This window comes from Tyto alba, unplaced genomic scaffold (genome assembly GCF_018691265.1).
Source record: "Tyto alba isolate M040663 unplaced genomic scaffold, T.alba_DEE_v4.0 Super-Scaffold_14, whole genome shotgun sequence".
NCBI lineage: Eukaryota > Metazoa > Chordata > Aves > Strigiformes > Tytonidae > Tyto > Tyto alba.
In genome coordinates, this window is record NW_024881276.1 from 58,007,530 (window position 1) to 58,033,109 (window position 25,580).

Below are 25,580 nucleotides of genomic sequence, written 5' to 3' on the forward strand. Positions count from 1 at the left end.
ATTTATACATGTAAGTTAACATTGGTTTCAACAGCTATTTCTAACAGCTTCAGTAGAATTTGTGGAACTCTTAATCTCCAGGAAACATATCAAAAGGTGCTTTAGGTGATTAGCCCCCTTTGAAAAACTGACACTGGTATTACCTTGATTTAGCAGGTATCAAAGAGGACTTTGGAAAGATTTCCAAAGTTCCTTAATTTCTGTCTAAATGCAGCCTGTTAATGGACTGGATTTTCAGAAGTTTTCACCATTCAGCTATGATAATAAAAACTTCAGTAGAGCCACAGTAAGGTATACCGTGAAAAAAAAAAAAAAAAAAAAAAAAAAAAAAACCAAAACAAAAAACTAACAGGCTTTTTCAACTTAGTTCCTTTAGATTACTTATATCATATTCAGAGTTTTGGACCTTCATTTTAGAATCTCAGTGGTACAGCTCAAATATATCTAGAAGACTACATACATTTCCAGGAATAAATAGAAGCTTCAGTGAGCATCTTGCATGATATGAAAAATAGTGTTGCTGCATTTGGGGTTGTGTTTCTGTCAAAGATCTGCATATATCCATACATACTGTGTAACTGAGGAATTCTATACAAAAAGAAAGCAGCATCAAAAAAGATGAGACCATAGTTTCAGAAGTGACAATGAGGCTCTGTAAAAAGTAAGAGCATTGGAGTTATGAGCACTGGAGGGAAGAATCCTCCCCTACCATACAATTCAATTTAAAAAACTAACAGGAAGAATTCAGAAATTTTCTTAAGTGCCCTCATGGTTGATCTGGTTGATTCTCACACAGGCATATAAAGGACAAAGAAAATACAGTAAGATGTTATAGGAAAAAAAAAAATCAAGAAATTTTCCTCTGTTGAACATTGCTAATCTATGCTTCTGTGTGAATCTATTGATTTGCTTCTGGGATGATAAGCATAAGAATTGGAAAGAGCAATATCACTCCACTCTTTTTAACTGTTTTCCTAGGACAAGATAAAATTACAGCTACATGAACTGCCTAACAAATGTCATTACTTCTTCCTACAAACTTTGCCTCATCTATGTCCTTAGAGTATCACTACTACAAGTAACCCTATCACATAACTTTAGGCACCTAACGGAGGTATCTTCATTAGTGATGTGGTTATCCTAAGTTTTCTCTCCTTGTAGGCAATAGGGTCCTATGAATTGCCATTCAGCCTAACTAAAATCTAAACTGCTCTCTGGAGATACTTGGTTACTTGCATTTCTCTATCATCCACATGTAAAATGTAGGGCATTTGTATTCCTTAATTAAACACCTCAGTTGGAAACAAAAATTAGATGGGATGAATCTCAGCCAAGTGCACTTCTTTAGCTTAATTTGTCCAATGTGAACACACAATACTGTGTGCAAAGTAATCACTCTCAAACCCACCTAAGACTAGATGCTCTGCTTACTAAAACAGTCTGTGAAAAAAGAATGAACCACATGGGAAAGATGTTAATTTTAATATGTAATGCACTATTGAGATGTATTCAATAACATAGTGACAAGAGTACTATACTCATATGAATAAAACTGAAGAGAGAATATTTGGCTCTTTCCATGCTGAGTTCTTTTGAAAAATTTGGCCTGTGACTCCCTAGTGGTCATAAACTAGAGTCTTAATGTGAGGAAGTAAGTTCTAAGGAAGTGGCAAATGTTATTTTCAAAGTAGATGGATGATACTGACTCAGGTTATCATGGCCACAGAGATCTGCAATAATTGAAGAGCTACATATCTACTTTGGAATCAAATGGATCACCTTAATGTGTTTTCAAAACAAAATTTTCTTTTTCATTCAGTTATAAGCCATATGCTGTTAAAGTGAGAGTAAAAAAAAGATACTTTGTTTATTGGCACCTGCAAGCCCAGACAATCATCATGGAGTCTTTTTGTGTTTCTCTGTCATCTCATTATAACTGTTCAGGGCCCATTCCCAATCTGGAAGAAATCAGTATAGTGGAACTGAAGCTGTAATTGTATTGGTTACCTAGAGCTGAAAAGTGAGCCAGTAGTCCTTCATCTGTCTTCCTTATGTGGAAGTGTAATTTCTATTGATGTAGGTAGAATATAGAAATACTCTGTCTAGAAACAGGATTATGGCTGGTATGTTTATGAAGGATCAAAGTTTTCTTTGTAGGTCAAGGCACTCAATCTACCCCCATGACAGTCAAAAGCAGTTGGATTCAACTACTTTAAGACAGTCAGTGTTATTTCAATTGCAGTTTTTCTACCTATAAAAAGGGGAAGAATTTATTTGGCCATTCTCACAGAAGACATGCAGAGTTCACATGAGAAATAAGCCACTTTTTCAAGAATCCTTACTGAGGTTGCCAACTGAGTGCCAAAATGTCAACAAGGCCTTTTCTATAAAAAGGAAGCAAAGGCATATATATTATTGATTGGAAATTACCCTCAGTTCTGATAGCATCTTGAGGGTAAAGCAAAAAACTAACAACTAAAATTTGCCTGATAAACTTCTGAAATGTTTTTTGTTGTTTATAGGAACATAGAACTGAGGATAACAGAATATTCCTGTTAGTACAGCAATACTTCTGTATTTTGTATTTGATCTTTTGTCTCAGACGATTTAGGGTAAGAAAATTGGCACATTTTTCCAAAAGATATTAGTACTTTCCTAAAGCCCCATGCCTTATGTAAAAATATTACATTTTAAGTTTCTGCATTATTATCTATTACTTAGTTGAATTGGATATATCAAGCCTTCAACTTCTACTAGAGGACTGACACTTAGAGCGTAAGTAGGACAAACAAGGTACTTTACACCTTGCTTATGAGTTTGACCCACACACTTTATTAAATGGTTCTAGACCTACCTCCTATTGTAATGTTTAGGGGGCCACTGCAAAAGGAGACATAAGTCAAATTGACAAGAATGGGTTACTTTAAATGAAAACTTAGTGCACTCTAGGTGTTTTCCTTCTCCTGTTACATTGCACTATTCCCTCTCAGTCAGCCAAAGGCAGATTGTGCAAAGTGCAAGGAACGTGTATGCTGCAGTAAATGGACATGACTCTAACAGAACTCTTGAATCACCTAAGAAATATCCTAAAGGATCAAAACTAAGTGAGAGATAATGAACCTAGCTAGATAGCCTATATAGTGTTCTGTCTTCTGAACACTAGCTAGAAGCTAGCTAGTGTTCTGTCTTCTGTAGAAGTCAGTATTCTAGAATTCTTTGCATATGAGACTAGATTTCATTTTCAAAGGGATGATATAAGTTTGAAGCTTACTATAGTTTCCTGTAGTTTAGTTCCCTTATATTTTTTCCACTTTTCATCCACTTAAGGGTCAGAAAGTATATCTTAGTACCTATTTGTGAATACATCCTCCTTAATACAAGAGGAAGCTTCTTCTGATTGGGGCCTAAATATGCTCCTCTAGACTAATACTGGACTGGGGGGGAATGACAGGGTGGGGTAACACATAGCATTCTTCTAGAGGAGACAGCAAATATTTTGGGCCAAACATATATCAAATGCAAAAAAAAAGAATTACTTGTTATGCATGTAAAAACTGCAATTGCATGTATTTAAGAGCATTCTGGAAAATAAAGAAATCATAGTATTGGGGGATATCTTGTCTTCTGAAATTAAGAATCTTGGATTTGCATGCACTGTATGTTTTGGGATAAGACAGATGCACAATATTCTGCCTTCTTCTAGGATTATGGTTTAGTCTTCTGGACAACTAAGGTTGTTTTATTTTTTGACATGGACTGCTTTCCCCTGAATTTCCACATATATCAGCACACATAGAAACTTAGAAGATTTTATATAAAAGTAAGTGAGAGTTTCATAGACTTCCTCCACACTGTGCAAAGCTCTCCAGTAGCTGAAACTTGTGTTAGAGAAATCTAACTAAAATTTTGATAGATAGAAATAACACAGGATGGGTAGAATTGTGCTAATTAAAAAGTCTTCTGATTAATTTCCTGTCCTATTAAAATTATTTAAGGTGATTACAACTGATAGGATAGTGTACCTTGAAAGTCTTAATATCTGTCTAAGTTTGCCATTACACTCTGCTATTTTTATCTCAGTGATGTCTTTATAAGTTTTTGAGCCTCCAGCAGAGATAATTCTCCCACTTTGTTTTGAGTCATAACCTGGACAAGGAATGTCATTAAATGAAGGGAAAAATAACAATGAGTGGTTTTAAAATGCACTCCAGTTTAGGATTTCTGAACATAATTGTGTCTCACACGGACACTGTGAGAATTAATATCACAGTTACGGAAAACTGCTTGCTACGGCTACTCTAGAGGTACTTGTTACTGATATCTTTGGGCCTGGTGAAAGAAAGAGAACCCTTTACTGAATCACATTGTCATTTCCTGTAATTTGCTCATACTAAGTTCTTTCAATCATCTGCAAGTTTCACACCTCAGAATAAACTGCATATAAAGCATCGGATATAGTCAGATCATTAATAAAATGCTACATTTCATGTATTTCCTGCAGCACATGGTAAAAATTTCTTCCTCTATGGATAATATAAAAGAGTTTGAACTGAACTGTCAAACTCATCCATCATTCGTCTCCTTTTATAATCACCATGGTCTGCACATAGAAAGCATGGGATGCCCACAGTACCTCTCTCTTCTTGGTTGAGACAATGAGCTCAAGGAAGGACTGATCTTCAGCCCAGGAGTCAATCTCTGTGAGATCATAGAGTACAGTGGTCAAGGGGCCAAATGACCAGAGATTGTGCTTCCGTTTCTGCATAAGGTATTGAAACATCTGAGGAGAAAAGAAAGGGATTGAGGATATCAGAAGCTTTCCAGTATGTGGTGTATTTACAGTGAAAACAAATAAGGTTGTTAAAAGCCCTTAACTGCAATGTATTTTCTTTTAACTCGGTAGTTGTTGTGGTTCTCATATTTCCCAGGAACAATTACAGCAGATTAAGAAGTGGAAGAACTTTTTCTGATTTGCATTTGATTATTAGCTCCTGCTTGAGGTAAAGGATGAGTGATTTTTACTCTAAATTCTCATCAAATTAGTAAAGTTATTTGACACAGTTATACATTTAGACAATAGATTTCATTTGCAATTATTTGTTGATTAGAAAAAAAAAAAATCCTTCTATACTCTTCTACAAGTTATCAGGAAAGAGGTGTGGCAAGGGAAATGATCCTGTCATTTGTGGATCTGCAGAAGCCACTAACCACCTTTGTCTTTTTGTTAAGGAGAAGGATGAGAGTTTACATTAAATATTAAGTTCTTGTCTATGAAATGTCTGTGGATACCTGAAGAAGTTTCCCATGTGTCACATTTAGGGTAACGAAATCTAGACAACAAAGACAATAATCTCAGTCAGACTTTCAAAAAATTATTTGGGGTGGATCTTTCTGTTAATACCTGTTTAACTCAAATGTTCCCTTCATTAGGATAAAGCAATTTCTTGTAAAGGGTTTTCTGGTCCTACGTGAGACTTCTGGTAAAATAAAAGGACTAGTTAAATATCTTCTAGCAACTAAGAACATGCAAAAACTCCCTTGGTCTTCATGATGTTATTTCAAGTTCTCTGTTTCTCTTTTGTATGGAGGCAACTGTCACACAAACTCACCACAGTGTTGCCCTCAACTCCAGCCAGTTTGAATGGAGTAAGCCCCTCATTGTTAGGAATCAATTCAAGTGATCCTGGTCCCTCTTTATTCTTGTCATAAGAAAGTATCAGGCTGTACATACGGCAGGCAAATGTCTTATTAGGTTGGAGAACCAGGATGTGAAGAACAGTGTTACCTATGAAAGAAGCAGACCAGCTGAAGTATGTTCAATAGCCCGGCCCTGTGCAAAGACTGGTAATTGACTGATGACTTTCCTTTTCCTCACATCCCTCATCCCACAACAGTTTGTAATGAGAGAAAAACCTGTGCACACAGAGTCTCATTTAAAGTGTCCAGATACACTGTATGCAATTCACTAGGCCCCACAGCACATACCCAGATGATCTTGAGCTCTAATGTCAGCTCCATGTTCAATGAGCAACTGAACAATTTCCTCATTGCCCACACAGGCAGCAAATGATAAAACATGTTCTCCTGCATAGAAAGGAATGAGAGAAACAACATTAAGACCCCAGAAGGCAGGAGAGGTTGAAGCATGCTGGGGGAAAGCTATCCATGCTATGAAGCCAGAGGATATGAAAGGAAGAGTTACTTCAGGTAACCTGTAAAATTCCTGCCCCACTCCTAATCCTACTCAGAAAGGAAAAAAAGACCTGCCTCCCACAACACTAAAAGGAAGAAGTAGTCCTTTCAGGAGATTATCTTCATAAGAAGGCTGACAAGTAAGTTGGAGCACATGCTGCTAGGAAGAAATTAAATTATAATATATATATATTTTTGCATACATGAAAATATATAAAATGTGTATGATTATATATTTATATTTATGCAGTATTTCCATACCAGATGGAGTCTTGCTGTCTGTTTAAACGTGTGTCACTGATAACATGTGGAGACAGGAGCCTCTGCTTATTCAGTTTACGTGGGGACTAAAGCAAGCCTCCCTTATATTCACTCATCACTCTGCTGGTTCCCTCCCATAGCAACAAGGGCAGAAGGTAAGGCTGTACCAAAATAGAGAAGGTTCTGGGAGCTGTGCCTGAAGAAGTGACCAGTGGCCTGTGCTGTGCAAGCATTGGCCCCTCTTTTGAGTAAAGCCTTCACCAAAGTGATGTTCTGGTTCACTGCTGCAATGTGAAGAGCTGTCTGCCCTGTAAGACACAGAAATAAAACCTTGTTTTCCAAGAAAGTAACTTCAAAACTGATCAGTAGCCTTCAGTTCACATTTCAGTCACAGTAAATTGAAATTTTCTGGGACAGTGTCATAGTGGCTATATGATGTAGCTTTGAAATTATCCCTGTTGTGTACAGAGGGTTGGACTACAGATTTTCCAGAAGTCCCATTCAACTTAAATCTTTTTTTATGAATTCATGAAATCTGACTTTAAATCCTGCCAAAAAAAACCCAACAGGATGTACTTTCTAGATTTTTTCTGGGAGAAAACAAGACGTGTCACACTCTTCCAGGAAGCACACTGAAAGCTGCATGACTGACTTCATGGGACATGAAGACTAGGTCAAGTCAAAGCTCCCAAAGAAGACTTGCTCTAATCCTTCAAACTAGGTATTAGAATTTTTAAAACTTGATCATTATTATTTTACTGGTTTCAAGATTCAGTCTGGCATTTCAGTATAGTCAGTCAGAACCATTGCTTAAAAACCTGGTTCAGAGCCTAGACTGAAAAGAGGTGGCCACATTCATTTCCAGTCTTTATTCTTTGTCAGCCAAAGAACTACTTTTTTCTTCTTTCAGAGATGATCAGGGAGGTATCCCCTTTGTTACACATGAGTATGCCAGAAAGCAAACTACACAAATCCTTGCAATTCCACTATAGCCAACAGGCCCACCTGTGGTTAAGGGTTTGTCAGTTATGCATTTGCATGTTTGTACATGTGTGTATTTGGGTTTAATATAATTCCACATTCCACAAATGGGCAGGAGTCATCTGTATGTTGGTTTTGCTATGTAACAGTTTAGCAATACATTGAACCAGGAACAGTGTAAGCCACTTTCCTAAATGTAGCACTTCCTGTCTCCCCCTGCAAGGAATCCTGCCCATCCTCATTCCCTGAGATGTGACCTTCATAGAGCTCTGATGTCATCCTTTCATTGACAAGCTCAGGAGCCACTTCCATCAGAGTCACTGCCGCCTCCATGTTATCATACAAGGCAGCTACATGTAGGGCGGTCTCCCCCAAGGCACCTAGAAACAGTAGGAGAAACTTGTGAATTGTCTAGACATTCAACTACACAGGACAAAAGCAGAAATGGATTTATTAGGAGTGAAGAATTATGGGAGTGATAGGTCCTCCCCTGAGTACTGCCAGGTGCCACCTTATCATATGACATGGTAACAGCCACATAACTGCATAGTCTCTGTCCTTTACTCCATCAAAATATGAAAGCTGAACAGAGACTTCACATGTTTGTAAGACACAGGCATGAAGTGAATAAGCACACAGCCCTTCCACTGATCACCTTCCACAGTAAACCACCTCCTTCAGTCCCTCTAGAAAAAAAAGGACCATTCAAGCTCTAAAACTCTGATCTTCACCATTTGTTTAGGGTTTGATGAGCTCTCCAAGTCAGAAAACTCACTGTGTTGGGTTTGTGTGTATAGCGGGATTCTGGTAGTGGGGCAAGGGGCTACAGTGGTGGCCCCCTGTGAGAAGTTTCTCAAAGTTCCTCCAGATCCAAGTTGGACCCACCTCTGCCCAAGGCCAAGCCAATTAGTGACAGTGGATGTGCCTCTGTGATAACATATTTAAGAAGGGGAACCTGAGAGGAGGAGTTGGAATTGTGAGGAGGAGTTGTGAGGGAGGCATCTATGCAGACACCGAGGTCAGTGGAAGAAAGGAGGCAAGGGAGAGGTCCGTTGGAGCGGAGACCTTCCTGCAGCCTATGGTGAGAGGGCAGGTGGTCCCCCTGCAGCCCATAGAGGTCCATGGTGAAACAGATGCCCACCTGCAGCCCATGGAGGACCCCACATTGGATCAGGTGGCTGCATCTAAAGAAGGTTGGGACTGAGGGAAGCCCACGCTGCAGCAGTTCATCACTGGGAAGACTCCAGCCCATGGGAGGGACCCACGCTGGAGCAGTTTGTGACAAGCTGTAGCCCATGGGAAGGAATCACATCAGAGAAAGTTCATGGAGGACTGTCTCTTGTGAGAGGGACCCTACACTGGAGCAGGGGAAGAGTGTGAGAAGTCCTCCCTCTGAGGAGGAAGGAGCAGCAGAGACAACAGGTGATGAACTGACCATAACCCCCATCCCCTACACTGCTGCAGGGGGAGGAGGAAGATAAATCAGGAGCAAAGCTGAGCCTGGGAAGAAGGGAGGGGTGGGGGGAAGGTGGTTTTTTTTTTAAGATGTGGTTGTATTTCTCACTGTCCTGCTCTGTTTGATTGTTAAATTAAGTGGTGGTAGTGGTGGTGTTCAAATTAAATGGATGTTCCTTTTCTTCCTTGTCCTGATTTGGGCTGAAATAGAGTTAATATTCCTTTCCAGGGACTAGATGAGTGCTGTGTTTTGGATTTAGCTTTGGGTTTGGTATGAGAAGAATGCTGATAGCACACTGATGTTTTCAGCTGCTACCGAGACTTCAAGGACTCCCCGACTCCCCATGTCCTGCCCGTGCGCAAGGGCACAGGGAGCAGGGAGGGAGCACGGCCACAGCACCTGACCCTAACTGGCCAGTGAAATATTCCATATCATGGAACATCGTGCTCACTATGTAAAGAAGGGGTGGTTGGGAAGGTTCTCTCTCGCTTCTAGGATTGCGATTGTGGGATCTTGGTATCTCGGGGTCACTGGCCGGGAATGGGCTGGGTATTGGTTAGCAGGTGGTGAGCAATTACGCTGTGCATTGCCTGTTTATATATTTCTTTCTTTTTCCTATAATCATCATTAATTTTCTCTTTTTATTGCCATTATTAAACTGTTCCTATCTCAGACTGCGAGTCTCCCTTCACCCCTCTAATTCCCTCCCCCATTCCCAGGTGGGGAGGGGGAAGGGGGAGTGATTAGCTGCGGGGGGTTGGTTGCCGACCAGGCTCAAACTACGACATTCCTCAAATAAGACTGTCTTTTGCTCATGACCATAATGGGTGAGTCATCCCTCCCTGTCCTTGTGTCCATTCCCAAGCCTTTTGTTATTTCATCTCCTCCCCATCCCTGAAGGAGAAGGAGTGAGTGAACAGCTTCATGGTGCTCAGTTGCCTTCTGGGCTCAAACCAGGTCATTCAGTTGCAAAGCTGCTGACATAGAGTTAAGTAGTTTGAGTCTGCTAATGCAAATGTTTTAACAAACTAACAAATGTGGTACTCTATTCTTTGTAGCAGGCTTTTGCCTTTCACAGAAAATCATTTGTTGCAAATAATCGAGTTACCTCTCTGATAGATATCACATGTTCCTTCAGTGAGAAGTTTCCTAATGGCTGGGAGGTTGTTCTCTTTGGCAGCCTGGAGGAGTGGGGATTCCCAGATCCTGTAGTCAAGAAAAAGTGGCTGATAAGGAATGCAGTCAAACACATGGTGCTTCTCACCAGAGCTAGCATGGCCTTTGCTTGAGACAGTATGTATCTTCAACATTTTCACTGACAAATCAGTAATGCACACCTACCATCTCAGGTATTTTTTGAATGCAAAAAAAAAGCTGTGCTAAAAAAAAGTTGCTAAAAAAAAAGTGCTAAAAACCCAGGCAGGTCATCATCTCCTGACTTACTGACGCTTAACGATATAGTGACAGCACAAGGAAAGACAGGAGAAATTAATAATCAACTCTACAATGTTTCTGGCTTGCATATCCCACATTTTGAGGCACAAAAGACAACAAAATATGATACCCCTCCTGCCAGTGGACTAGTTATCTCAGGAGCAGAGATAATTATCTCAGGGCAGAAAAAAGCCAGTAAAATATTTTTGTACAGCACAATAAATTAAAAAAAGGTCGACATCTGAATTGCTCCCATAATGAACGGGGAAAAAAGAAGTACAAAGAAGAATTCCCTGTGTCATAGCAATGCCTCCTATGAATGAGCTCTGAAACGTCATTCCACATCATACAAATTCATGAGGAAAAATCTAAAAGCTTAGCTATACTAATTTTTTCTCTGATGCTGAGAAAATTGAGGAAATTGTTGAGAACTGAGATGTATTCCAGTCTTGGGAAAGAGCATGCCATCCAACAAATTCCAGATGGAATGGTTCACCTACAGTTGAAGAATGCCCTTGAGTCTTCCATGAGGGTCTGGGTTATTTCCTTTGGGGCTGATGAAGAATTTACAAGTACAGTCACTAAACTTCACTACAGCAAAGTCCTTTGATGAAAATAGCAGATCAAGAGAGGTGATCCTCCCACTCTACTCAGCTCTGATAACGCCATACTTAGAGTCCTGTGTCCAGTTCTAGGACTATCAGTACAAAAGACATATGGAGCTACTACAGAGAGTTCAGCAAAGGGCCACAAAGATCATTACAGGACTAAGGCATCTCTTATATGAGGAAAGGCTGAGAAAACAGGGATTGTTTAGCCTGGAGAAGAGAAAGCACAGGCAGGGATCTTATCAATGTGTATAAGTACCTGAAGGGAGGGTGCAAAGAGTTACCAGCAATGCCTGTTTGCTCAGCATCCAAATAAGCTTTCCCAATGTTCAAAATAATGAGTTGGCCAACCAAAAATCACAAAAAAATAGAACAAAATCTACTAATTTGGGGTAAATATTTCTGTTATCCTTGAATATTTTCAGATTAATCTTTTAATCCATAGAAAGTGTTTTGGGGTGGGGTTTTTTGACTTTTGTTTCTATACAAATAAAGAACTGTAAGTAGTCCAAGATCAGGAGCTAAAGATTTAAGGGGAAGAAAGACCCTGAACCCCAAAGAAGCACCCTATATCTCATGAATTTTCAATATGAAATAGAAAGAGATTCCTCTCTGCAAATAGCATAAATTCAGTTTTAGATCTCTGTTCTGATGCAAATTTTGTGCTTTTATGTCACTTCTGCTTTCTTGTAGTACAGATATTTAATTTGTTCTTAACTATGCAGCATGGCTCAGGTCAAACTGTAATGCGTGATGTGGAATAAATCTAAGGAACACAGTAGGACAATAACAAATTCAAACTGATATGAACAAGGAGAATGTCAGCCCTATTTTTTCTACCAGGCCCAGTCTGTCCTTTTACTACAATCTAACAAATAGACTGGATGTTAGTCTTACCCACATACAAGCATGTGGGACAAATACATTAGTCAAACCATATGCCTGGAGGTATACTCAATGCTTTCTGCTTGTGATGCCCCAGATTTCTTTCTTGTATTCTAGTATTACTAGTTGCAAGATTTATATATGCAAGATATATATATACAAGTTTATATGGCAAATACTATATAAAGCAATACATGCTTTGCGTTAGGTGATAACACTGATTTTAGAATACATTATCTATGAAAATAACTCTATTATAAGCCTCAAGAAAATGCACATCAGATAAGAAAGAATATAAATGGCCCATTGCACAAAATGTTTTCTCAAAACTTGTGCTTATTAGGTATAGGATAATTTAACAATAAAACCATAGAAAAACAGGCAAAAAATTCTGTGGCTTACAGAAATACATATCTCTTTCTTTAAATTATTCTTTTATGAACAGTAGAATCTTGAAGAAAAAAAAAAAAAAGTATTTCCTATGCCATTATCTCTGGATTAAATCAACCTGAAATGTGTGAGTTCTGCACACCCTTATAGCAGAAAAGTACTAACAGACTTGAGAGAAGTTGGGGGATAAAGAAAAACAAAAAGAAGTATCAGAATTACAGAGAAATAGGAATCATTTGAATAACTATAAATTAATGGGCATGGGCTACAAGTAAAAGCATAACTGAACATTATATTTATCATTCCATAAAAGAAGCATTTACTGTCACCAACAGCAACCCATTATTTAAGTCACTAGAAACCAGACTAGAAAAATCCTGAAGAACAGAGGAGAAAGAAAAACATTCAGAATGTAAAGAACCCTCTTGAACAAACCAGGCAAGCACTCTGAGATATTTTTATGTGTTCTTCAAACTCTTAGCCTTGCTGCTTTGGGAAGTATTCCCTCTTTAGCTTACTCATACATCAGTTGTGTTAGTTGCTAATTACAACATGATTTGATGAGAACATTGCATCTAGGATCAGACAAATAGGAGCAAAATAGAGACACTTTGAACAAAAGTGTTAAGATTCGGTATTAGCGAAGTTAGCTTGCTATCTCTGCGATTATTCTGGCTGAGAACCACTCAGTTCCTGAAGAATGGAAATTTCAGAGGCAGGAAGTGAGAAGGAGGTGGGGTTTCAATACTATAAACAATGCTATAATTAATATGTTGATGCTTCACTGGGTAGGCCTTTATCCCTCAAATGACCTCAGAGAGGAGGAAGGATTGGGCAAGAGACAGTGTGGGAGGACACAAACACAATACTTTTCTCACAAAATCCTCCAAAGCCCTTGTAAACAACTAATTAAATTACAAACCTGCTAAGAGGGAGACACCTAATAACTACTGTACTTATCTTTCAGAAATTTAGGGTCAAATTGCCAAACCTTTCTACTCCAAACTGGGCTTAAAAAAACAGACATCCCAGACCAAACAGCAAGCTGGTGAAGAACCCAAAGTGTTGGCACATGTCATGGTACACTGCCTCTGATGCCTCAAAGGTCCGTGACTTACATGTTTATGCCATATGCTTTTACTCTCATTTAATTTTCTGTTCCATAACTTGGGAAACATTTTACTCTCATTTAAAACATATCATTATAATTATCAAGTTATTTTTAATACAATATAGAAATGTATTGAGCATGTAAATGTCAAGTATTAGGTGAGCTAAATTCACTAATATAAAAGTCACCAGAATCTAGAACCTTCAAAACATTTTCAGTTCTCGGTAAGTTCTGCATATTTACCCAATTTTATTCCTAACCCATCAAACACAGCATGAATTTTACAATTCTAGTTCCTGTAGATGCTTAGTTCCCATAAAGTACCAGTATATCACTGATTGGAGAGGGTGGCTTTTGGGGAATGAGTTAGCTGAGACCTATTTAGACACTCTAATTTAGCACATCTAATTTAGCTTCTGTTCTAAATCATTCTCTTCATCAGCCATGGATTCAAGGGACACTAAGCTCCTAATTTAGCCAGATAACTAGGTCTGTAACGCTAGGCAGTACTGATGTTGCCTTATAGGATCAGTTCAGGATAAGCACACTTACATAGCTAACCAGTAGCTCTGATGGACAATGAAAACCACAACAGTATCCACCTGGAAGTACTTCTGTAGCTGTGTTGTAGCTTAGTAAGCCTTGACCGTGCATTACTATCAGTCAATTTTCTTAACAGATGATTCAATGACATGTTCAGGGAGTTATGAGCTGTTTTTCAATATAGGTGACGACAAAATCAGGAACACCCGAAAATCCATTGTGAAACAAAGAGAAGATAGAATGTAGGTCAGATTCTGACTGAAGGAGTCATGTAAAATCGTTTTAAGCAAGGTTAAGGATTTCACAAGCACTTTCTGCAGGTAATATGTACTCTGGGATTTACAGCTTCACAAGCACTTCTTTTGGAGTGCATCCTGCTCATTACACTTATGAAGAGATAAAGAATGCAAGGACAAGTCCATAAGTCTTCACTCTTATAAAAAGAATTTGGAATTATAGGGCTATTCTTTTATGGCAAGGAAATATGTTAAATATGTGAACTGTCTGGAGAACAACCCACCTGAATCTTCTTTTACAAGACTGAGCTCACCAGAGGTGCAACTGAACATGTCTTTCTCTTCCCTTCTCAAATTCCACTACGTGAGTCATTCACTGTATAGAATTTTCTTATTGTTTGATCTAGTTTAAGTTTGACATCTGCTAACTTCATGCTTTATCCCCATAGCTATGTCAGTTACTGAGGGTCTAAAGTAATTCTAACTGAGCTATAAATTAATCAGCACGATATTATTCCAGCTTTCTTTTCTTTCCCTGTTGTGGTGCTCAGAATATCCACACTCAACACTTCACCATGAGATTGCCACAGTAGATTCATCTCCTTTCCTTTTGCTGGTATGTTTATGTAAATGTACACAAGACTTCAGGAGAGCAGAGGAGTGCTCACAGGAAGCTAACTGGACACAAAGCTGATCAAAGCAATCATCTAAGAAGATGCTGAAGAATGAGTTAGGAATTAATAGCACAAAGTGAAAAGGAGACAGGTAGCAGCAGCTTGAACAGTCAATAGGGTTGGCAAATTTCTTCAGCACAACAGCAAAACTCAGCAAATTAACTGGAACCTCTTGTGCATCTATGTCAAAGCCTCTTCAGCTGACATAAAACGGAACTTCTCTGGAAACAAATCATACAGGTTACTAATCTATTAGCTGATGCTACTAGACAAGAAACTGATAGGGAAGTCTTTATCCCTTCAGATACTTAGCTATCTACCACACTAAGGAATACAAATCTTGCTCAGTCACTTCCAGCAGGGCAATCTCCCTGCAACAATCTCCTTTTTTTAATTCTGCATCTGGGACCAACCTAAGAATAATCTCATATTAGAACTGGATTAACAGTTTAGCAAATGTTAGTTATTCTTTATTACCACTGAGTTATTCATAAAACAAATTTGTTTTCTGAAGCATAAGCTCATCCTGCATCAAAACTTCCAACCCTCTTCAACAGTGATTTTCTTGCAGTTTTATTCTATGTTGTGTTCCTCACTCCATGTCTAAGTAGTTTTCTCTAACAACTTTTTAATTTGGGGTGGGTTTTTTTCAGAGCACACATTTCATGTTTACTTCTTCACAAGGAAACCTATAGCCAAGTTTAAGAAGGCAGCTAGCTTCTTAAGTCTATGAGCCTAAGCCGCATCTTAGGCACTGAGGTCAGATGTGTGTATGTCTGTGCGTTGTTGGGGAAATGTGAGTTCTGGAGGACCTTTACCCCTGTGAAATTATAGAGGTTTGTTTTCCATTATTAGACTAAAAAATTCAATTAGGATGAAGGTGTCACAGCATAAGACCAGAAATGCTGCCAGTGATGCCTTTGACTTCATTTTACATGTCGCAGCAGAGTTTCCAACAAGATATTCTTCCCATTGTCAGTACTCAGAAGCACTGTTATTGAAACATTAACACAAATGAAGTGGTGGAACTGGGAGCTCTCATCTTTATATCACTGTCACCTTTGGGAGCAAAGGAACCAATTAATACTGACAGGCATGGTGAATTTTAAGACAGGAAAGTCGGACATTAATTTGTGCACTGAAAACTCAGTAATGTTTAGGCAAATGAACAGCAACACTATGATGACATATCTCATTCATTACTAGCTTCAGAAAGATTTCTTTTCAGGGTAAGCAGAGCACTTTACTAATATGTCTGTGAGACTAAAGAGCCACAAAAAATTTTGGAAACCATAGGGGATATAAAGTTTTTTTGTCACACATTTGGAATGACCATAGCTCTCTGCAAGTTATACAAATTGTCCCAAGCACCTCTAATTAATTATTTTTCATAAGACAGTTTTCTACAGTTAATTAATGTGTAAAAATGCTTTGGTTTAATTTTTTTTTTAAATGTACCACACAAGTTAAATGGTTTATTGTCATTAGGATAATTAAGCCTCAGAGCATCCCATGAAGACCAGGTGATACTACTAATACCTAAGCCACAGATGTGAGAGAAGAGACACACAGAAGACATTATTTGTCAATCAAAGTTATCAAGGCAGGCAATAGCAGAAAGAAAAATGTAACATAATTGTTCTGTATCCATGTATTCACTTGCTTTAATTTATAATTTATTAGTTATTTTTTATGAACATATGCAATTCTCATATGGTGGAATTTCTAAAATTACATGCTAGGGAGATGTTGTTCACGTTTCTTTAGAAGCCCTTACACTGAAAGCCAGACTGAAAAATAGAAATCAAGCAATGGATCTCATTATTTCTGGAGGATCTATTAGAGTGTGATAGGTGTGTGCTTCCTCTTCACTTTGCTATAAGGTCTGAATTTTCATAAGTATTTATCTCTTTTTTTCCCATTATTATGAACTATGTTGGGTTCTTATGTTCACGTGCTCCAGACTATGCAGATCACAGAGTTTATTTCCGAAGATAATTCTAGAATGGACATTTGAGATGTGACCACTGTCCCTGTACTCCACAATGAGCTGTTTAAAAAGGAGATTCTAGAACAGAAAGAAACCAGCAGATTAAGACAAATTAAATTCTAAGTCCTCTTTAATATTAGGAGATTGTATTACATCTCCTGAACTTGAATGTCCCTTTAGGAATTGTTATACAGTGCAGGATTGAGCCAAATAAATCCCTCACTATGGATAATGCTGAGATTAACTGCCACTAAGATTCAAAGAACTATTACACATGAAGAAAGAGAATGAATAGTGATTGCAGCAAAGGCGAGAACTACCAAAACAGTTAGTTTGCAGGTATTATCATCACCAGTTGTAGGGCAGGAAAAAGCATTGTTCTTCTCATGAAGACTTTTTGTGTGCAGTCAGAGCATACTAATTAAATAGAAACATAATTACCACTGGCTTTCAATAAGATAATAGTGGAATTTGATTGCTGCTTATTACTGTATATATTCCAGCACCATTAACACTAAGAAGGACTCAAGCTGAAACCACAACACTGTAATTCCACACAACAAAATGACAGGACGAAGTAAAAGCCCTCTTGGCTTACAACAGTTTTTCCTCAGAAGCAAATGTTTTATAAAAGCAGTCCCCATACACAAGCCACCACAGAATGTTTTCCTGTTGTGTTTTTCTATCCATACAGAGCTAAGAATATGAAAGAAATAACTGATGATTAACAATGTTAATTTTCTTTCTCCTCATATTCTGAGCATCTCTGGGGACAAGAATGGAAAGAGTAGGAACAAGAAGAGGGAGAAATGGTCCTGTACTTCTTTAGGAAAAGAGTATCCATGTATTGGCACTATGTAAGTTCTCACCAAATAGCAGAAGGCTAATTAATGTTAGTTGAAAGCTGTGGGAAACATGTAGACCTAAAACTGAAACGAACAGCTATGTCGCTATGCAAACCTGATTTCAAAATGATATTGTAAGCACTACATGTGTTGTTAGACAGAGTTTTATAAAGAAACACAGAAATGTTAGTTTTTGGGACTACTGGGGTTGCACTAGAGTGATCTAATAGAAGTTTATGAAGAAGGATTTATATGTCTAACAGTTTTTCTATTTTCCTCTATCAGTAGCAATACAGAAGATGTACATGGGCCTGCAGCACATGACTGAGGAATGTCAAGCAAAGAGAAGGTTGAATGGCAATCTAATAGGAGCCTATGTGAAAGGAAGCAACAAGAAGTAAGGGGCCAAACGCCTCTTGGTAACAGCTGATGGTAAAACAAGGGGCTGCAGCATCGAATCATGACTTTGGAGGTTCAGGTTGAGCATTTGAAACAAAAATGTTTTCACTAGGAAGTTACTACAACACTGTGACAGGTACCTAAAGATATGGTGGAATCTCTGTCTGGGATACTTTCAATACTGAGTTATACAAAGCCAAATCAGTGTGACCTATTGCTGGCAATAGTCCAACTTTAAGCGGGAGGTTAGATAGAGACCTCCAGAGATCCCTTCCACATCTCTGTGACTTAAAAATGTGAAGACAGTTATAAGAAATTAATATATTCAGACTTTTGCACACATTCATTTGAATATTACAGAATCTTCTGAGAACTTATTTTTCAGTTACTTGTGATGCTCTTCATGAACATACTAAAATGTAAACACTTCAAAATTCTACAGAGACACTATTGTTCCCACTGTCCCTCCCATTTTAAGTGTATTTAAGTCCCATTGATTGGAAGTAAAATAGAACAGGCTTTTGTTATTTGGTCAGAAGATAGATGATAATATATGTAAGTTCTTTCCCTAAAGACAGGTACATACATTTGTCCCTCTTAAGGTATTACCCTACTTATTTCTATACATGTGTCTAAACATATGTATATATAGAAAGATAGATTTTGTCCCACACAGCCACCTTTTTGTCCCCAGAGATGTTAAGAGTTTTGTGAGGAAAGAAAAATTTTACAAGGGACTGGAAGCAACTTGTTAATTGAGTACTGCAGTGTTTATGCATGCAGAAATGACAAGGAACAGTGAAAAACATTCAGTGGGATTTCCATGAATACTCCTGCATTCCTGTGTGTGGAGGGAGTAACCCTGCACGGCAGTAACAAACAGCCTCAATTCAGTGTTTACATGTGAAGATACAGGTAATGTTCTTGATAATGTGAGGTCTAAGGAGTCACTGTGCATGTTAACACTCGTGCCATGGGGGTGAGAAACAGCAATCCCACCCAGGAAGACCACTAGGATGTGGCACAACATCTCCACTCTATCCCACAGTAAGGGCTATGTTTAGAGAGGCAGAAAGCAGAATCTGTACAAAAAAAAACATTCTTTCATCCGACAGCAGCATATACATCACATATACACTTAATAATAATTTAGAAAACAACAGATAGACTCTCATGCATTTTCTTGTGAGCTTTACCAATGAAACAGGAAAGACAAGAGTATAGTTATAAATTTGCAACTGAAGTCCTGCACTCAGGGTTATTCAGTTGCAACCTAGTAAACCCACCTGTGAAAGCAGATAAGATTGGAACTCCAGAAGCATTCCACCTTGAAAGAAGAAATCTGATAGAGAAAAGTGCTCCAGGGTTGTTTAAAGTTTATCTACTGGCAGAAAAGCCTAAGGGAAGAGAGTGAGAATCAGCTACAGCTACAGGGAGAGAGCAGGAGAAGAAAGGGAAGATGAGAAGGCTGAAATGTACTGTACCTTTTCTGCTGGAGTAAGTAGATTTTATCCAGATGTTTATCCCAGGATTTTTTGCCTTGAAACTTCTGATTTAGTTCGTTCCAGATCCGGAAATAGAAGGGCTTGCTATCTCCAAATAAAGGCACCCCCATAGCACGTCCCTTTTTCTCTCTTGCCTAGCTACCTGAAAGCCAGCAATCTCCACTTTGAAAAAAAGTCAGGGAAGACTCACTACAGGTCACCACTCCTCCACCCCATCTGTTACTTACAGAGGGGACTGTCTATCAGCTGCATCAGCTGATCAAAGTGCATGTAAAAACACAAAATAAATTCACTTGCCCTAGCAGACCATACCTTAAGCCTCATCAAGTACTTCGTTTCCAAAATAGCCCAACCCAAAGGTGTGTCTGATTTAAAAGTAGCTTGCCGGCAGCCTACCGCTCACAAAGACCCTATACAGCACTGAAGAATTCATACAGCATCAGTGTCCTAGGCTTCTAGTATTTAGTTTCTGAAGTCTAGAATTTATAAGTAATCATCCTCCTTATGTATCCCCGAATTCCTCTGGAAAGCAACATTTAAGAAATCTTGAAATAGACAGCTGAACAGGTCAGGCAAAACATCTTTTAAGTGGGTGGACGTGTGGAAACATGCCCTAAAAGACACTGCACTCTGGGAAGGTAGTATAGAGGAGGACACACCTCCCACCCCAACTGTCTGCAAATACCATTAAAGAAATCATCATTGTAGACTCCACCTTCCCTGTATCAAACAAAATCACTTTACTGCACAAGTTGGAAGAGTTTATGTAGATTAATGTGTAAATGTTGCATATTTCATTTTCCATTAATATTCTACAATCTCCTGTTGTTTCTTCACATTTCTTCCAGAAAAGCTTATTTAGGAAAGGAATGAAAATTTCTATTTAACAAAGTCTAGGTTTTGGTATAGAAAACCATCATCAGGGTCATGGAGGGTGTCTGCAAAGCAGTAGACTAAATATCAAAACAAAGAGAGGAGACATCCTTCTTGTGAAGAAGCTGGAAACTATGTGGGAGACAAAAAGAAAAGAAAAAAAACTTCCTAGTTTCTATTCATCTTTTCCTAAAGACTTGATCTAATATTCTTGCATCCTGAATTAACAGAAATGTCCCTTCATTCTTACTCCTACTGTAGTGGAAAAGGATTCTGTTCAAGGTGACTGGACCTAGACAGAATCAATAGGTAAGGAAGAAAAGTGTGTAAAGCACAGAAGGGCTGAGTCATCTCTTTGAAACTCCTGGTTTATTTAGATGTTACTTAGACTTAACAAACCAGGATTCACATCCAAACTTCTGTAAACTCATGATGTATCCTATCCTGTAAAAAATGTAAATTGCCACACAGAAAAAAAAAAAAAAAAAAAAAAAAAGCTTTAAGGTAAACTTGAGGAATGGTATCTTAAAATGTAAGATTCACTGAGTTGTCCAGTTCTAGGAGGAACTGTCAAATTAAACAGTCATAATGGGAAAAATGTATTACTTACTACATTGAGAGGTTAGAGTGTAACACCAGCCAGATATTATGAACAAAATGTGTGGGGTTTTTGACAATATCAATAAAGTATCCCTCTTAACATTCTTGACAGGGGGAAGCAACTCCACTCAAAATTGAGGAAGGTATTTAGACACTGAAGTGTTTAATGCCTGTGATAGACAAATACAATCTCTATTTTCCTGGACGGTTCTCTGAAGCAGAAAATACTTTCTACTATCTCTCCAATGAGTAAAAGCCCTAGAAGACTGGTATCAGCAGGACAAGCAAGCAGTGACACATTCCTCCCTTTTCTGGGCAGCAGTGCTATTGCCACCCAGATATCAGCTCTAAGGTACAAGAAGTGAAAAACAGACAGCAGCTTGAGGTGAGAGTTCTCATCCAGCCATGAAGGCAACAGCTGAGTAGCCAGGTCAGTTCAAACAACTGCAAACAAATATCTCAGGTGGACTCCCCACATTGTTGTGGGGAACTCATTACAGGTCTCATTATAGCTTCAGATTGCAGTAAATCTGACTCAATAGTTTCCCTTATATCCACTTGTATGGATATGAAGTCTTAATACTACAAAAGAGCGTCTTCTTGTAACCCATGCTAGAGGTCATTTTCAAAGGTAATAGACTACAGAAGTAAAAGATGGATGAAATAGGTAAGAATATTGCACAGATCAAAATGTCTTTAGCAGATTATGGCCATACCTCTTAAGCACTGCTGTGCTTTCAGTCTAGCAGGAGGCTGTAAACAGCTTTTTCAAAAACTAAGGACCTGATAAGGTCTAATAGTTGAAGGGTGTATTGTAAGTCTGTAGAGTTTTGGTGTACGTGGTTTCCCACATACCTGATACATGGTTTTAGCTCTTTGTATCCCTTTCCATGGCTCCTGAGTCATAGTGTGACTCTGTCTCCTAGCCCTCATACTCAAGGCCTGACTTTAGCTCCTGACACTGTTCTAGCTCTACCTGTTCCTTATTACCAGCTCCTAATGCAACTAGGATTTTTATCCTGGTTGTCAGTGATGCCCTCTCCTGGTGTGTGTCTTGACTTCTTTCTGGCTTGGACTGATTCTGACTGACCTGATTCCTGGAATCTCTTGATTCTAGCTTGGCCCTACTTAACAAATATGACAGATGATGTCAGAATCTCCTTACACACAATAGGAGGGCCTATGTTCATAGGCCATGAGTAGCAATGTAAGCATGAAGAAATACAAAGCACAACCTGGACAAATGTGTTCCTCACACTACAGTGTCTAACAACACAAAATTAGGAGCAGACTATCAATGATAAGACAATGTTGGTCCCGTGCAGCTTAGTCAGTCCACGGTTCTAGGGGATCTATCAATATTGCATATGGCACAGTTAGGATGTGATGCCCTTTGTATAGCTATAGAAACTTTCTAAATAAGGCAGTATGCAGGAATATTTCAGCAACAACCAAGGAATTCCTATTTTCACATACCTGCTACAAATACAAGGGAACAAGAAAGCCACTTTTGCCACTGTGGATTGTGATCTTGCCAGCAACACTACTACACAATTTTTTATAGTCCATTAAATTTCTTTTACATTAGCCTAGATTTAAAAAAAAAAAAAAAAAAGCATAAATCTGAATAGCTGAGTGTGAACGGACTGACTTTTGGTGACTCTGGAATTTAAATTAGCCTTTTCCAACAACCTGCTTGAAAAAGGAAAAATTATTACAGCAAAATTATAGAAAAAGACTACAGGAAAATTTTCTACATAATCTTCAGTTTTCATCTCATCCATCTTTTCAGTCCTTTCCTTCTTTCAAACATAAATCAAAATGGCTGTTACCTGGCCTATTATAAAAGTAATTTCAGTGCTAATGTAGAGACAGACATAATTTGCACAGTACATGGCACAGATTCCTTTCCTTCTGAATGGCTCTGACCCTTACATTCCATATTCTCACAGAACACCTGTTGACCTTCTTGGAAATTTTGAGTGCTGAAGGCATGTAGGATTGAATCCAATGTGCTTATCTGGTGACAAATCAGGATGGGAATGCATATTCTTTTTTCTCTTTCTCTGTTTTTCTCTTACAGTTTCTTTAGAGGTGGGAAAATTACAACGGCTGGGTGATATTTTAAAGTTACTACAATGATATAAGTGTAATCCTAGTGTTTCACAAAATCTGTGAGAATGTGAACTGTGATTAGCAGGAAACGGAGAAGATAAAAGACATTGTAAAAGTAAGGATGCCTATTGAACCTAAAGGAGAAACAATATTAGCTACACATGGTAGAAACTCCCCACTTTTATCTTCTGCAAGATTTTAAAGGTTTCTATTCAGCACAGAAAAGTATGCAATGAACAATGTCAGGAAAGTGGCTTTTGAAGAGAAAGGAAAGAAAGGGAAGGCAACTTATTTATTATGATGATTTGAAATTCTCTTCTATATTTGCCTTTCAAATTTGCCCCCCCCCCCCCCCCCCCAAATCCATGTTAAGTGGCTGGTAGACAAATAAAGTATCATAATTAGATGTTTAACACATCTTCAGAGCATTGTACAGCCACTGAGTAGCCAAGTTGTCTTGGCTAGCCTATAGCAAACACAAGTTGTCTATGTCAGAAATAAGTATTGCCCCAACCCTTCTGCTTGGACAAATTTCAGCACAAAGATTTGTCTGTTTTGCTGTCTTAGGGGCAGCATCAGAGACACAGGATGCCAAGCCATTTCAGAAGCTCTTATTCTTCCACTGTGTATTTCTTCCTGTTGTATTCCATATATTCTTTCTGAATCACATATATGCTCAAACCTTAAAAATGAAATTAAATTTTCTATTTTTTGCTCAAATTCACAAAAATCTTTCACCTTACCTCTCATAAAAACTTGCTCTTAAAAAATATCCACTTCAAAATTCACAAGAGAAATTCTGTCATTTCAGCAATGGCGAAAACAAAGTACATGGATTGCTTAGCCAAGTTTAGACTACCATCTTAAGAGCAAGAGTGGAAGTACAGCCTACAATCAAACTTCAGTCTTTCAAAATTGTCCTGTACATTTCTTATTGTACTGTAATTCTCTGAAATTGCATCATCTTATAAAAGTTCTGAAAATGTGAGTTGTAAGAGAAAAGAATGAGAGAAGTAGTACAGGAAAAAGTAATGAAAAAGAATAGTTTCTGAGTACAAACTGAACACAGAACAGAAAGCCAAGAACTCACCAAGTCAGTAGTAAGCAGTGATGTAGTTTCTCCATGTGTCTGGAGAAACTTCCATTAGATGGATTATCCAATCGATAATCTTCCATTGGAGAAGGTTGTAATAGTGACAAGCCAACAACTGCTTGATGTATTGCATATATGTTAGGGAATCCTGTTGGACTGTGATATTTCCAGTCGTTCAGGTTATAGTAACTTACTTGTGTAGCAGAGGAAAACAAAGTTGTGGATAATTGTATGCAAATCCACAGTGTTATGTAGTTTCATATCAGACAACTTAGTGGTGATATATATCAAAAAACAAAACTAAGTAACAGAGGAAAATAACTAGATATCCCAGAAGCAGTATACTTGTACTGTTATCTCCACCAGTCTTGAGAAACTCTTATCTTTACAAAAATCTCATCTACTGTGTAAATAAGAATTACTTAGCCACCAGTAAACGACAGATAACTCTTAAATATAAGTAACTTAACAATGCATTATAAACTATATCAGGGCATATGTGTCCTTTAAGGATCTACTACTATACATTATGCAACCAATCCTGATGTGTAATTCTGTGAATCTATCTCCTGGCCTGAAGGACTGCAAAAGGCTGGAGGCAACCTCATTTTAGATAAAACTTTAAGCTGAATTATCTTAATTAACAGTGTGTGTTTGTTGTGTACCGCAGCATCAAATGACCCCACCAACATTTGCAGCAGACTTTGTAGCATTTTTGGGAAAAGCTAGCAAGAACTGAAGAGCTCTGATGAGTCCAGTTATATTGGCAATATAAAGGATAGCTCTTAGTGAAACAGAATCACCAAGAAACTTCCTAATTCATAAATAAACTTGAAGGAGTGGATCAGGAGGATTCTACCTCATTGGGGAAGCCTTGGCAAGTGTAATGATGTTTTCTTACTGTTGTGATTTGAGCTATTAGCTTAAGTCAGAAAGCTTTCTGTTGGTGAGTTGGGAAGCTTACCATTGGTTTAGGTAAGAGACCGATCAAGGTAGAGTGTCTCAAGGACTCATGTTCTCAATAAAAGCAGAAGCATATTCCCTTGGAAAAGATGGAATGAGTGAATGTGAAACAGGTATTCTAGTCCTGCACATAGGGAACTAGTAGTAGGTCCTAACAAAAAAATATGTAATGTCAAAATATTTTACTTCTTTTTATTACCCTCTCCCACCTTAGTCAGGTCCCTGAGTGTACTAAAAGGCTTTAATAGCCCTGACTAGCCCCACCTGGGGTCTCCACCCATACACTCATCACCTCAAAGCCTGTCTAGCCTCCCAGGTTTCCTAGGTGTGGTTAGGATCCTTCCCCTTGCTCTTCCCTGCCCTCAAAGCTTATCAGGGATAGAGTGAATTTCTGTCCCCCTCATCCCCTCCTTGCTTCTCAAGCCC

The 25,580-nt window shown here is 38.4% G+C and overlaps 1 protein-coding gene across 2 annotated transcripts in view; it reads right to left on the reverse strand.

Annotated features, from left to right (window-relative positions):
* LOC104368557 (transient receptor potential cation channel subfamily V member 6) overlaps positions 1-24,231 on the reverse strand; it is a 34,665-nt gene extending 10,434 nt beyond the window's left edge. Inside the window, exons 1-7 of one of the 2 annotated variants that reach the window (XM_032997505.2) lie at positions 24,189-24,231; positions 9,999-10,096; positions 7,692-7,814; positions 6,621-6,761; positions 5,986-6,084; positions 5,610-5,785; positions 4,634-4,780 (exon numbers count right to left, since the gene is read on the reverse strand). In XM_032997505.2, the coding sequence (XP_032853396.1) occupies positions 4,634-4,780; positions 5,610-5,785; positions 5,986-6,084; positions 6,621-6,761; positions 7,692-7,814; positions 9,999-10,096; positions 24,189-24,223 (819 nt within the window). In that variant the 5' untranslated portion in view covers positions 24,224-24,231. Of the gene's footprint in view, positions 1-4,633; positions 4,781-5,609; positions 5,786-5,985; positions 6,085-6,620; positions 6,762-7,691; positions 7,815-9,998; positions 10,097-19,489; positions 19,936-24,188 lie in introns of those variants that run through there. The other variant, XM_032997504.2, reaches the window with a different exon arrangement.
* Between the last annotated feature and the right edge of the window lie 1,349 nt (positions 24,232-25,580).